Source organism: Tursiops truncatus, chromosome 1 (genome assembly GCF_011762595.2).
Source record: "Tursiops truncatus isolate mTurTru1 chromosome 1, mTurTru1.mat.Y, whole genome shotgun sequence".
Classification (NCBI taxonomy): Eukaryota; Metazoa; Chordata; class Mammalia; order Artiodactyla; family Delphinidae; genus Tursiops; species Tursiops truncatus.
The window spans coordinates 56,898,988-56,912,342 of NC_047034.1; the positions used below are offsets into that span (position 1 = coordinate 56,898,988).

Consider the following 13,355-nt stretch of genomic DNA (forward strand, 5'->3'; position numbering starts at 1 on the left):
AATAGCTTTTGCTTTTTAATGTTTTAATACACTTTCCTTATTTGAATGGATTTCCAATGATCAACTTTAGGGAACTCACATAGCAACTGCATCCACGTTGGTGAGCAGAGAGTTGCCCACATTTGAATCCCTTTCAAAAATACTTCTTCAGTGGGATGAATGAATGTGCCTGTGCTGTCATGTTCAGCTCTTCCACACAATAGTATTTGGAATTACCCGAGGCCTGATCCTCTGCAGTCTGATGGTTGTAGAAGTTCCCCGTGGAGGTGGCAGGGGATGGGGTGTTATGGGCTGGATGTGAGGGTGCAGGGTGGGGCAGCAGATGCAGTTCAAAGAGAAAAGAGGTGACTGTGGGGAGAAGAATATTCCAACCGGAGTGAACAGTGTGTATGTCCAGGGGCACAGGGCCTGACTCATCCTGGCAGGAGAGGGGAGCGCAGAATGGACGGGCTGCAGTGAGAGGCTGAGGTCTGAGCGTGGTGAATACCTTGAATTCCTGGATCCTGGAGTCAATGGCAAATTAAGGAGCTTTTGAAAAGGGATATAGGGCTCCCACCAAACACACTTTTGTGTGTGTGTGTTTATAAAATTCTGGTAGCAGGATTCAGGCTGAACTACAGAGGCTGAGCATGGGAAGCTCTTGTGGTAAGAGTGAAAAATGAGGGTCTAGACTAAGGGGGGTGACTGCGCCAAGGAGGTGTCAATTCTGATTAGAGAGATTTTCAGAACTTGGTAAATTCATGTTGGACAATGGGAGGGAAAGAGAACTGGCGGGGTGGGGGGAGGCTTCTGCCTTGAGTGGATTCTTTCTAGTAACTATACCATGAGAAAACAGATGTGAGAACAGGTTTGGAAGTAAAGTAGATAAGAAAATAAGAATGAAGCATGTTAAGTTCAAGGTACCTGAGATGGTACACCCAAGCTAAGGTGTTCCATGTGTAGTACCTGAAGGACATTGGTTCAGAATTCTGGGCATTATCTAGAAGGTTACTGAGAATAGAATCCAGTGCTTTTGTGTTTGGAATTCTTTGTACAGAATTGGTTGCCTCACAACCAGGCTATAGTGGAATTAGATCACAGAAGGATAACTGCAATAACCAAAATGGTAGGAATCAGAGGGAAAGGAAGCTGGCCTATGAAAATGGATTAGAGAATAGAACACCACAGCCTGGAAGGAAGCCTCGAAAGAGATATAGTCATTTCTATAAAACTATAAGGGTGAAAGTGGATGTTATTTGCCTACCAAATCATGACTTACAGGAGGAGACACCCTTTGAAATTTGAACAGAGCAAATTTAAGACAAATGAAAAAATAATTTTATACACTGTCTACATGTAAGTCTAAGAAGTTTCACAAGCCAGGGATATAAATGGGTTCCAAAAAGTTTTGGGAAAAAACGCACATAAAAAAGCCATAACTGTCTTGTAAGAAAGTGTTAAGGGACTTCCCTTGTGGTCCAGTGGTTAAGAATCTGCCTTCCAATGCAGGGGTTGTGGGTTCGATCCCTGGTCTTGGAGCTAAGATCTCATGTGCCGCAGGGCAACTAAGCCTGCGTGCTTTAGAGTCCACGTGCCACAACTAGAGAGAAGCCTACGTGCCACAACTAAGACCCAGCACAACCAAACAAACAAATAAATAAATGTTAAGAAATCCCAAGCCTTTAGGTGTTGCTACCTGAAGGATGATGAGGCTCACTTATGGCATGCTTCTCTGGGTTGCTGCTGGCATAGGGATGCACGCCTACGTAACAATTGGTATGACCTAATGTGACAGTTCTTGGGAAAGTTACCTATCACTTAACTATAGTAATCCAGTCAGTCTTTTAAATTTAAACCACACTGAAAGGGTACAAATAGGATATTAATGATCTAAATTTCCAGAGAGTATTACGGTGTGTGTTTGTGGGCAGGTCGGGGAGGGCAGGGAAGGGGAGAGGGTTAGGGTAGCTTTGGAATTAAAACCCCAACTTGTCAAATACTTGCCTGTATAAGAAGATGTACCCCTTCCTCCCAGCTCTGTTTCTTGTCACCCTAAGTTATAAGGAAGGCTGGAGGGTGGTGGTGGCAATTGAGAGCAAGGAGGGAGGAATGGGAAGGCAGTGTTACCCATCTTTCCAAAATGGTACCAGGGATTGTAGTTGAGATGGAAGGATGAAGGACAGGTAGAGCCACAAGGCAGCACGTGTGCTTGATATTTTGGCGTGATGCATGACTGGCATGCGGCTAGAATGCGTCGCAGGGATCTGAGTGTCACCACACCACAGTGGTTCTGTGTGGCGATCAAATCGGTGTCAGTGTTATGCCTGTATGCTGTGTCAGTACTATAAACTTTTGAGTGTGCTTTTGGCCAGCTGGCTTAAATTATGGATGTAAGAATCACACTGAGCATGTTCAAGGAAGCATATGGAGCCATAGTTTACATCTTTAAGCCAAAGGCTCAAGGTCCAGAAAAACAAAAACAAGCCAGCAGAGGGCATCAGTCACACAATTTTACGATATTGCAAACCCTTCGAATGCGGGAAAACAGGACTGGACACAGTGCCATCTTGTGGAAGTTATTGATGTTCCCTTTTACAATGAAATTCAATGTGTCTTGAATTGCTCCTAGGGCTAAAGGCTAACTGGTAGGCAGTCGCTTTTAATGCTTTAGAAAGCCCCTCATCATCCCCTTTATCCCTTATTCTCTTCCTCCAACATCTATTTATTAAAAAATGTATTGTCCACCTAGGACCACCTCTACTCACTTCTACCATTTGCATTTTATGATGTTTAGCCTCAGAAATTTATTCATTCAACAAATACTTACTGAACATTAACTACATGACAGATACTGTTTGCCCTGCGTGCTTGAGATACACCTACGAGTAAAAGGGACAAACTCCCTTGACCTAATGGAGCTTACATTCTAGCAGGAGGAGAGAGACAATAAACATAAGCAGAAGGTAACAAATGCTATTGAAAAAAGAAGAAAAAAGTAGCAATGGTATTCAGTAAGGGGATCAGGGTAGGTCTTATGGAAAAGGTAACATTTAACCAAAGATTGGAAGGAGGTGAGGGAATTATTCAGATTCTCAGGGGAAGGGAGTTCCAGGCCGAGGGAAGAGCTGCTGCAAAGGCCCTGGCAGAAGACTGCATGGCATGTTTGGGGAATAGCCAGGAGTGGCCAAGGTGGGGTGATAAAGGAGAGCAGAAGAGGAGGCCAGAGAGGGAAAGTGGGAGGACGGGTCACCTGCACATTGTAGGCTATTAAAAGGACTCTGGCTTTTACTCTGAGATGGGAAACACTGGAGGGTCTTGGAGAAAAAGAGGGACATGATCTGACATAAATTTTAACAGGCTCATTCTGGTTGCTGTGGGGAAAAGTAGAGCAGAAATAAGCATTAGGAGGCTCTGATATTAATCCAAGCAGGGGATGACAGTGCCTCAGAGCAGAGTGATAGCGGAGAAGTGGTGAAAAATAGTCACATTCTAGATATAACTTGAAAGTAGAGTCAAGGTCTTCCTGTCATATTAGATGTAGGGTATGGATGCAAGAGAAGAATCGTAAGTGACTCTTACGGTTTTTGGCCTGAACAAATTGAAAGATGGAGATGCCATCAATTGAGATGGGGGCCAAGGGGATATGGATAAAGATTTTGTGGAGGAGGATTGGGAATTCAGTTTGGGGCATGTAGGGTATGAAATGTAGACATCCAAACTGAAATGTTGAGTAGGGAGTTGGAGATATGAGTTTGGGTTTTAGGAGCAATGTATGGGATTGAGATATAAATTTAAGACTTGTTGGTATATAAATGGCATTGAATGCTATGTGACTGGATGACATCACCAAGGAAGTTTATGTATACAGAGGACTAAGAAATCCAAAGTAAAAGGTTGGAGAGAAGAATAAGCAAAAAGATTTGGAAAGCACAACCACTGAGACAGGAGGAAAATCAAGAGTTTAGAGTCCTGGAAACCGAGTGCAGATGACTCAAGGAAGAAGGGGTGATCAACTGTAATCAGATCAAAATCTGAAAAATCAAGAAAGCAACCCAATACTGCAATAGTAGTATGTGATCCTCTACTTAGCCTGACAGCTGAAGTTCAGTCAAAACTGATGGCTTGGGCTTCCCTCGTGGCGCAGTGGTTGAGAGTCCGCCTGCCGATGCAGCAGACACGGGTTCGTGCCCTGGTCTGGGAAGATCCCACGTGCCGCGGAGCGGCTGGGCCCATGAGCCATGGCCGCTGAGCCTGCGCGTCCGGAGCCTGTGCTCTGCAACGGGAGAGGCCACAACCGTGAGAGGCCCGCGTACTGCAAAAAAAAAAAAAAAAAAAAGAAAAGAAAGCAAGGACTGAGCATTGACCATCGGATTTAGCAAGGAGGAGGTGATTGGTGTCCCTTAAAAGAACATTTTTTTTGTGGAGTTGTGGGAATAAAAACTATATGAAGTGGATTTAAGAGAGAATAAGAGAAGAGAAATTGGAGCAGCAAGTACAGGCAACTCTCTGGAAGTTTTACGTCAAAGGGGAAACAGGAAATAGGACAGAAACTGAAAGGGGAGGTGAGGGCAAGAAACCTTTTTATTTTTAAGATAGGAGAAATGACAGCATGTTTGTATACTGATGGAAATGAAACAGTAGAAAGTAATATTTGATGTGAGAAAGGGAAGAATTAATTGCTGGGGCAATATTCTTGGGCAGGTGAGAGGTGATGGGATCTATTGCACAAGTGGAGGGACTGGCTTTAGGATGGGAAGGGATAGTTGATCTATGGTAACATAGTGGGAAGGCAGAGAATATAGATACAGATGCTGGTAAGTGGGTAGATGGTTAGTGGATAAATGAGGTGATGGGAATCTTTGTTAATTCTTTTCTGATTGCTTCAATTTTCTCAGGGAAGTAGGAGGCAAAGAATCAGCTGAGATGTGAGAGTAAGGGGGAAGTGATGACGTGAGGAGGTATGAAACAGTTCAGGACAATGGGAGAGTGAATGAACTAGGGATGCCTAGTATAATTGCCCAGCAGTAGTAAGGGCTCTCTTGAGAATGGTAGTCATGAATTTAAAGTGAAGCTTGGTTGTGTGTGGGTTGTGTGTGCATTTTCCTAACCATGTACAGCTACATGAGTGCAAACTAGAGTAGACGGAGAATTGAATTTACCCAGGGTGGTGATTAATCAGATTGAGAGAAGGGCAAGGAAGAACGGTAGCTATGCATGGGCCTGATTATAACGGTTGACCGTGGAATTTAAGTTAGGTGAGAAGGAGAGTGAACCTCAAGAAGGGTGAAGGACAGGGAGGTGAGGGACAGAGCAAAGGTCAATGGATTGGAGGTTCAAGGGGTTTGAAAGGAAGTAAATGTCAGAGAATAGATAAAGACAAGGTTATGACTTTGGGAGTGAGCAGCTGAGGTAGGGTGGAGGGCAACGTCACTGGAGGAGTGAAGTCCAAGGAAATGAGAAGTGAGATGGGGGGCGGTGTTGGAAGGAATACCTACACTTAGGTAGAAATCCCCAAGAATTAAGACAAGAGTGGTACTGGAAAGAATGACAGGGAAACAGGAGCTAAAATCATCAAGAAATAAGAGAGAATGAACTGGAGATTGGTAGATAAGTGCAACAATGAGGGGTATGTGCTATAATCTGGTGCATGAGGTTCAAAGCTGAAGGTTTTATGGAGGAGGAAGGATGAATGGTCTGAAAGCAAAAATGAGAAACAAGGATACCTACCCCCACGTGAGGCTCAGCAGTACAAGGGCTGTGGGAGACAAGCACCCCCTTTGGAGAAGGCTGCCGGAAAGCAGTACGCTTAGAGCTGTCCTGTTAGAGAAAGAAGGTGACGGACACATCCAGAGGACAGGTTGAAGATCTAGGGGAAGTTTACTGATCATGGGCAGCGAATTATAGAGGGTACAGGGTAAAGGTTTCAGAAGTTGGAGAGGTGGGGAGAAGAGCATGGAATAGATATGTACTCCAATCTCCATACAGGACAGCGACCCAGCAGTCTAGGGCTTTTTGGCAGACTGACCTAGGCTGGGATAAAGAGCTATGTAAGTCCCGGCGGGTTCAAGGCAGATGATGAGAATATGAGTGTCGGTGGGTAGGGCTGGGGAGATTTCTGGGGGCCTCCTTTTTACCTCAGAGGAGGTGTGGTCTTAGTGTGCAGGCATCCTCATGTCATCACGAACATGTTCTTTATTGTTACCTAATGGAATTCATGTGCTGATTCTCTGAGTAATGGACATATTGACAAGAGCCTTGTGGGGCTAATGACTAATTTCCCGAGAACCATGCCAACTTCCAACAGTGGGGCAGGGCCATTTGTAGTGTTCTAGAAAGTTGGATTCTGGGGAAAGTGATCAGAGCTGAAGTGAGAGCCAGGGTTTGACCAAGGTCCTGGGAACCATCAGGCCTGAGGAGGGACGCTCCTCTGACCACTGAGAGGGCTCTGGCGAGCTCAGCTGCAGGCAAGAGGCAGAGTAGAAACAGCTGAAGTTCTGTAGGAGTGAGCTAGCTTAGACCATGCCACTGCTTTTGGTGTCTTTCTTCTTTTACAACTCACAGGTTGGCAATTAATGTTGGCTCATTTACCTTGGGAACAGTGGCAATCACCAGCCAAATCAAAACACCATTTTCTTCCCAGATCTATTACTGTGATTAACAGGAGGACTCCCCAGCGATAAGGTAGTTCTGTTTCCCAACAGCCCAACATTTGCTCGACACCTGGGGCCTGACAACTCCACGGTACTGGTGCCTCCTCGCACCGTCAGGTGCCGCAGGGCTAAGAGTGCCAGAGGAAGGGGCTTAGAAAGGCAAATGGCCTTTTCTGTCACCGTCCAGTGCCACTGGCACCTGGGTTTCAAATGACACCCAGGATCAGCCTGAGTGAGGTCTTGTGCCCTAAACAGACTAGCTCTCCAATCTCTTGACCATACTTTTGCTGGGGTGTTGGAGCACATTGATTTTACCAGTGCTGAGGTCGAGGGATACTGTCCCCTCGGGCCCCTGAGAGAGCTGGCTTGAGGAGTTGCTTCTGCTTTCCCAAGCTCCGCTGGCACACGGCTCACGTTCCAGGACGGCCCCGTGGCCTTGTGCGGGGCCCAAGGAACATTTGGACTCTGGTCGGTGAGAACACCGTCGGCCTCCCACTCTTTCTAAATTGCAGAATAAACAGATCTTTAGGCCCCAGGCAGCTATTGCGTATGAGGCTGAGAGTATTTTTGTCTTTAAAAGAGAAAAAAGCAGCAGGCAGAGGTAAGTATCTCCTTGGCTCTAACTGAAACACAGCCACAGAGAGGAGGGCTGGGGGAAGAAAAGCTAGCCCTTAATAATCCAAAAGACTAAAAAACAAAAACAAAGAATCTGAAAGGCTAGTTTTTCCACTGTGTTATATGGAGCTTCAAAAATATCCTCTGTTAGTCTGTTAGCAGCTGTTTTGAGATGGAGGACCCACTTCAGTGACTTCTCTGTTACTGTCTTGAGGATCCTTAAGTCTCTTTGGCTCCTGGGGGCCACAGGCTAAGGCTTTCTTTATTCTCTGCCCGCTCATGGCTCGTGTTCAAGAGGATCACTGAAGACGTGAACTGCAGTGAGAATCAAAACCTGATATAAAGTATTGTAAAATGTGATTAGATTAAGAACACTTCGAGAGTAGCAGTTTATAGTCTTGACTCATCCAACAACCTGCCATCCGATCTTAAATGTTGACAGTATTGCAATTCGATAGAAACTTGTAGTATTAAACAAACAAACAAAAATAGGTATATATGATGGTAGTGGAGGCAGCTGGTATGTCTCTTTAAATGGGGGACATACAGTGGTGTGGTAGCATAAGCTCCATTTGATTTATTCAGATATAGACTCTGTAGTATTATAAAGGGTATAGAAGTTTTTTTTCTTTTTTGGCAATCTTTTCTTTCTGTGGATGAGGTTCATGTCTTTAAGATGGACTTACAGCTGTGAAGACTGTGAATCTCATGGAACTGGACTAAAGATCGCAACATCCATTTTCTGAGTTTTTTTTAAAGAATCATACTTAGTGCTGAATTATAAAACAGACATTGGCAAGTACAGTCTTTTTCAAACTCTGGGATAAAGAGTACTGAAGGGTACAGGATCTGAACCCACCGAAGGTATCCATGTTTGTGCATGAACAGCTGAGGTTATTTCCTTATCTACTCTTGGATTTCAACTTCTAGGATGTTTGTTGAAACACCCTTCACTGTATATGTGGCTCCCAAGGCTTACAGACATTTATTTAACAGTGGAACTCCCCAAGGAAAGCATGGGTCGTTTCGTTTATTTTTTCCTACTTTTAGTTCTGTTTTCTCCATCTCCTAGGTGTCCTGGGTGTTTCTAGCTGGAGACTCGGGGATTCTCATTCCCCTCACTGCATCCAGTGGGAGACTGCTACAGGGTGTCTTCTAAATCAAAAACCTTTTTGTTAGAAGCCAAAGCAAAGTTAACAGACTACTTCACTTTCAATAGCACTATGTCTTTCTCAACCAACACTTATGTGATTCAGAGTCTTATACTATTCCATTAGAAATGAAAAGTTTGGTTTCTGATTGGCTGAAATGAGCTCTATTGTTCCCTTCTTTGTCAGAGGTCAAAATCACCACATTCTGGAATGTTAGCAGGCTTTGGGTCAAGCAGATAATCTGGTTCTAGGACTCAAATAACTGCTTCAGCATGGAAGTCAGTAACAGTTCTCCCTGGAAAAAAGGACCCAAATTTTCTCCTGTCATAGCTTATATTGGAATTGCTTATTTAGGTATTTTGTCAGCTACTTTTATCCTGTTTCTTCTCTAGTGTTCCCAGTAACTAGGACATTCTTATGAATTCAAGAAATGTTTGATGAATAAATAAAGGGATGAGAATACTTAAGGAATATTATGTTTACTAAAGATATAATGGTTTGTTTCTCCCGAAGATCCTGAGTCAGTACAGTTCAACTATACTTCTTCAGTTCTCTATCCAATATTGAGGGTGGAGGTGGGAGAGCTGAGGAAGGGGATGTTATGAAACACAGAAACACTATGAGCGGTAAATATGAACAAACCTCAGCATAGTTTAATTTTACTCCAGGCTGCTTCCTCCCCCCTCCCATTCGAAGAGGAGGCCCCCTTTCTTCTCGCCTATCGAATGTGAGGAAGGGGCCATACCTAGTTGTTGAGGAGACCGAGTAAGATCGCCAGGGAATCATTTCATTCTGCCATGACTCGAGCCTTACGTTCTCATGGTCATCAGGTCAGTCTAAGGTTTAAACATCTAAATGGTGTAACACTGCACATAAAAATAAGTTCAAGGTTAAGACAAAGTGGAAAAGTACCAAACACTTAAAAAAGATAATTGGCAAAAACCTTCCTGTTGACAACCTCTGTTTTGTGTTTGCGGAGATGGTGTGATATAATCCAGGAAAACCGGGTCTGTTGGGATGAGCATGCTATCAGATGAGAAAGCTACCCGATAAGAATACTGATTAAAAGGAATTAAACGCCTGGACTGAAGGTGAAGGGAAGGGCAACAAACTGCGTGCTGTGTGATATTTTGCATCAATTCAGCCGCCTCCAGGTAAACTTGAGCTTCTGTTGATCCCCAGCTTTGGCGCCTTTGAATTTCCTTAGTCACGAGCGCTTCTAACTTGCAGTCTCTGAACTTGAGATGCAAGTACACACCAACGTAACGTGCCATATGAAAGTTTTCACCTGAGAAATAAACCGCTTTTCCATTTTGGGGAGGAGAACATAGTCCTTAAAAAAGATTTTTACAGCCCAGAGAAAGGGTATTGGTAGTGAGGGTCCCCCATTGTTGAACTGAGGTTCCTGCCTACATCTAAGGCGCTGCCTCTCTTTGCCAGGGCTTGTCTAAGTCAGCCAGGAAGTGAGTGGACCACCAAGTCCTGATCAACAGTACTTTACTTTCCTGTCCTATAGTTTTTTTCTTCATATGCTAAAGTGAGGCACATTCAGAAGTGATCTCATCCAAGATGAGATCCTTTAAAATTTTAATTTAGACCAAGTAAATCTTCAAAAAGAAAACTCTGAATTAAATCTCAAACCTTTAGGGAGCCTTCAGATCACATATTTGTGGACTACATTACCTTAATAATAAACATTTTATTTGGATAAATCTTTGGGATTTGTTTTTAACGATAGCTTAGAATTTCACTGTTGGAATTACCATTCGAGGATTAAAGTAGAAAAAAAGTTGTCTTTTCCCGAACACTCATAAAGATTCTATTCTTCCAGTATTTTACTGACATCATTAAGAATCTTCCCAAGGTGGCAACATTTCCTTGTCTTGTACTTTTATTCAGATGATGTGTTTTTCCCTCTGAATTTGCCAAAGTATGAGATTGATGTGTTTCAGACCAACAATTTCTCCCATAATCATACATATTTTATCTCCTAGAAAAATAATGAAAATAGAAAAAAGCTCTTGGTGCAATCATAATTATTAATGGGATTCCTGGGGGCAGAGTGAAATTATTCAGTCCTCTGTGTCTTTTCTAGACACCCAGGATTTTTACTTGTTTCACTCTTCTGTTGGACAGACATTTCAACTGAAGATAGATTATTTTTCTCCACCAAATGGCATTCCAAATCACAATGCTTTAAGAACTTAAAATCAATCATTTTCAATTTAAGCACCTTAAAAGGTCAAATTATGTATTTTTCACCTTACGTGGTTTTAGTTGAAACAAACTCCTATTTTAACTCGGATCTTCTTTAGAAAAAGAAACAGAACACATTTCATTTTTTATATAGAATAAACTTTGTTTTTATTATAGACATGGATCAAAAATAAAAGTTTTTATGTACATATGACATATAGTGCAAATGAAAGGCTTTTAAATACCAAGTACAGACATATTGTCGAAAACAAAAGGAGATGAATGATGGGGGTTAGGATGGTCGTCCGGGAACTGCAGGAGGGGGTCGCCTAGTGAAAACAAAACAACAAAAAAACAAAATAAAACAAAAGAAAAAGAAAAACACAGATGCAGAGGAAGAAAACAATGTTTAAATTAGAAAATAAATCCAAATAACAGCATGCATAAATATCCCACAAAAATCAAACTCAAATCAGACAGAAAACATGCAGATGCAGACATGCAGGGGAAATGAGAGAATATCACATGGCATAGTGAGCAGCTCCTAGGATGTTTCCTGGCTTCCAGCCATGTGCTAGGTATGAGCCATTTGAGCCCACTCCAAAACCTTGTTATTTTGTACCATGGAATGATAAATCCATGCAATCATATTCAGGAGAACTGGGAACAGTACAAGAGCCGCATACCTTTATAACTTGAGTATGTTTCCCAACCCTGATTTTGTGACATTCGGTTATTTCCAAAGATTTCAGTAAATGTTGTGAAATCTCCATAGGGGGAGAGGGAGTTGATACAGAAATATGACATGTGAGATTTCTTTAAGATGAGGGAAAGTAGAAGGCGGCAAGGGATCAAATGAGCAATGTAATCACAATGCAGAAAATAACTGGGGTCGATCTTGGAGAAAAGGATTTGTAAATAAGAATTTCCTTCAGGTGAAATCCTGATGTGATAGCCTTTCCAGGCCCAGGCAAACTATGAGGCTATGTCTGTTCCATGGTGACCCCAAAGCTTTTGGGTAAGGTTTCCCTCTGTCTTAGAGTTAGGTGCAACTGAAGTTCTTCTTTATTCTGAACCAGGTCCAGGGTAAATGAAATTTGGTTTGCTGGCTCTTTCTCCGTATCCCTAGCCTGGCTTGCATCTTGTCAGGCCCACTGGTGGTGAAAGAAGGATCCAGAGTTTTGCTTCGTTTTGACAGCAGCCTCTCTCTGGATGATGGGCTGCTAGGGAAGATACGGTAAACGCTACATGGCAATGGACAGCTCTGTAAGTAGGAAAACAGCAGGCCCAATGAAGCTTTCCCACGGGTTTCCAGCAGAAGTCTACATTTAATTTCCTCTTTCTAACCCAACTGGTAATGAGCTCAACATTACAGCAAGCCATAGAACGGCAGGTTAGTTCAGTACCCTACTCCCTGTGGGACTCCTTTTTGGCTACTCATCCAGGTGTTCAACAACATACTCACTTCCATCTTACTTCTGTAACACTTCAGTGAGTGGTGCAATGAAGTCTACAAGAAAACAAAAGCAAAAACAAAAGCAAACTTCTGTTTCATCTTCTATGAGATGTTAATGGAGCCACACTGACTGGGCTATTTCTGAGCAGCAGTAAAAAACGACCTTACCTTCCCCAAAGTCCAAGACCAATTTTTCTTTGGTCCAATTTAAGCTGGCTGAACTTAAGGAGGCCTCCTATCCATTTAAATGATGAAGAACTTGTTAGTGGTCTGTAACCTTTCAACTGCGGGGGGGCGGGTGGGGGGGGGTCTGCAAGATCCAGGTAATGGTTATCCCTGGTGTTTTCATGAAGAAAGTGTAATGAAATTCCTGTCAGGCTCAATGAGATTTATCACCTGCCCAGCAAACCGAAACTATTTTTGAGTTCTGAAGGGGCTTTAGAACACTTTAATTACCTCAGCAGGGTGGGGAGGTGAGCCATTAAACTGAACAGCAAGTCCACAGTGCTAAAGGGACGTTTTGTCAGCATATGCCAAAACACTTTTCTGTTTGAGCTAGTTTGGTGTTCTAGTCTAGAAACAGGATCAGAAACTTTATGTCTTGGAATATATTTCATGGACAGCTAGAACGTTTGCTTCAAACAGCAGAGTGACATCTATCCCCTTAGCTCTTTTCTTTCCCTCTTCACTCATCCTGTATCTAACTTTCCTCTCATTGCCAAAAAAGCATTGTTGGTGATGACACCGTACACTGGCTCAGAGTTACTTCTATTACGGATCTCGGCAGTTTGGGTTTTTACTATTTCTTTTCCAGAATTTTCCATACTACTTAACACAGTGCTGAAGTGCTTGAAGGTCACGTGCTGAAAATATTGGGGCTTTTTATATGAAGGGCTACAAAGTTACCTTATACCGTTGCCACTTCTAACACAAAACTCGAAGTATTGAGTTTGGAACACTGAGTTGGGATACTGAGTTGCTAACATATTAAAGCTCATCATACTAGCTAGCATTCACCATAGAAGCAAATTCTACCTACTTAAGGTTATAATTGCAGGTTATACCTCCTTAAGCTTTCTTAAAAACAACTTCGGAGAATCGTTTGGCTGAAACAGGAAGGTAAGGTGGTAGGAAAAGCTGTGTGTGGAACATGGGCATAATTCATATATAAAAGTCTCCATTATTAAGAAGAATGATGGATTACCCACATTCTCTTGGATCTACCTCAGTGCTGCACGCTGTTCCTAGGGTGACATTCCTCTGGCAAGAGCCCTGGGAAGGTCTTCCTTATAACTTTTTTCTTTTCTG

At 42.8% G+C, this 13,355-nt stretch overlaps 1 protein-coding gene across 8 annotated transcripts in view; it reads right to left on the reverse strand.

Moving 5' to 3' along the window:
• Positions 1-10,703: 10,703 nt before the first annotated feature.
• Positions 10,704-13,355, reverse strand: part of DNM3 (dynamin 3) — a 570,492-nt gene continuing 567,840 nt past the window's right edge. For 2 of the 8 annotated variants that reach the window (XM_073804428.1, XM_073804421.1), the window contains one exon: positions 10,726-10,920. In XM_073804428.1, coding sequence (XP_073660529.1) covers positions 10,884-10,920 — 37 coding nt within the window. In that variant the 3' untranslated portion in view covers positions 10,726-10,883. Of the gene's footprint in view, positions 12,102-13,355 lie in introns of all 8 variants that reach the window. The other 6 variants (XM_073804407.1, XM_073804418.1, XM_073804410.1 and 3 more) reach the window with 6 other exon arrangements.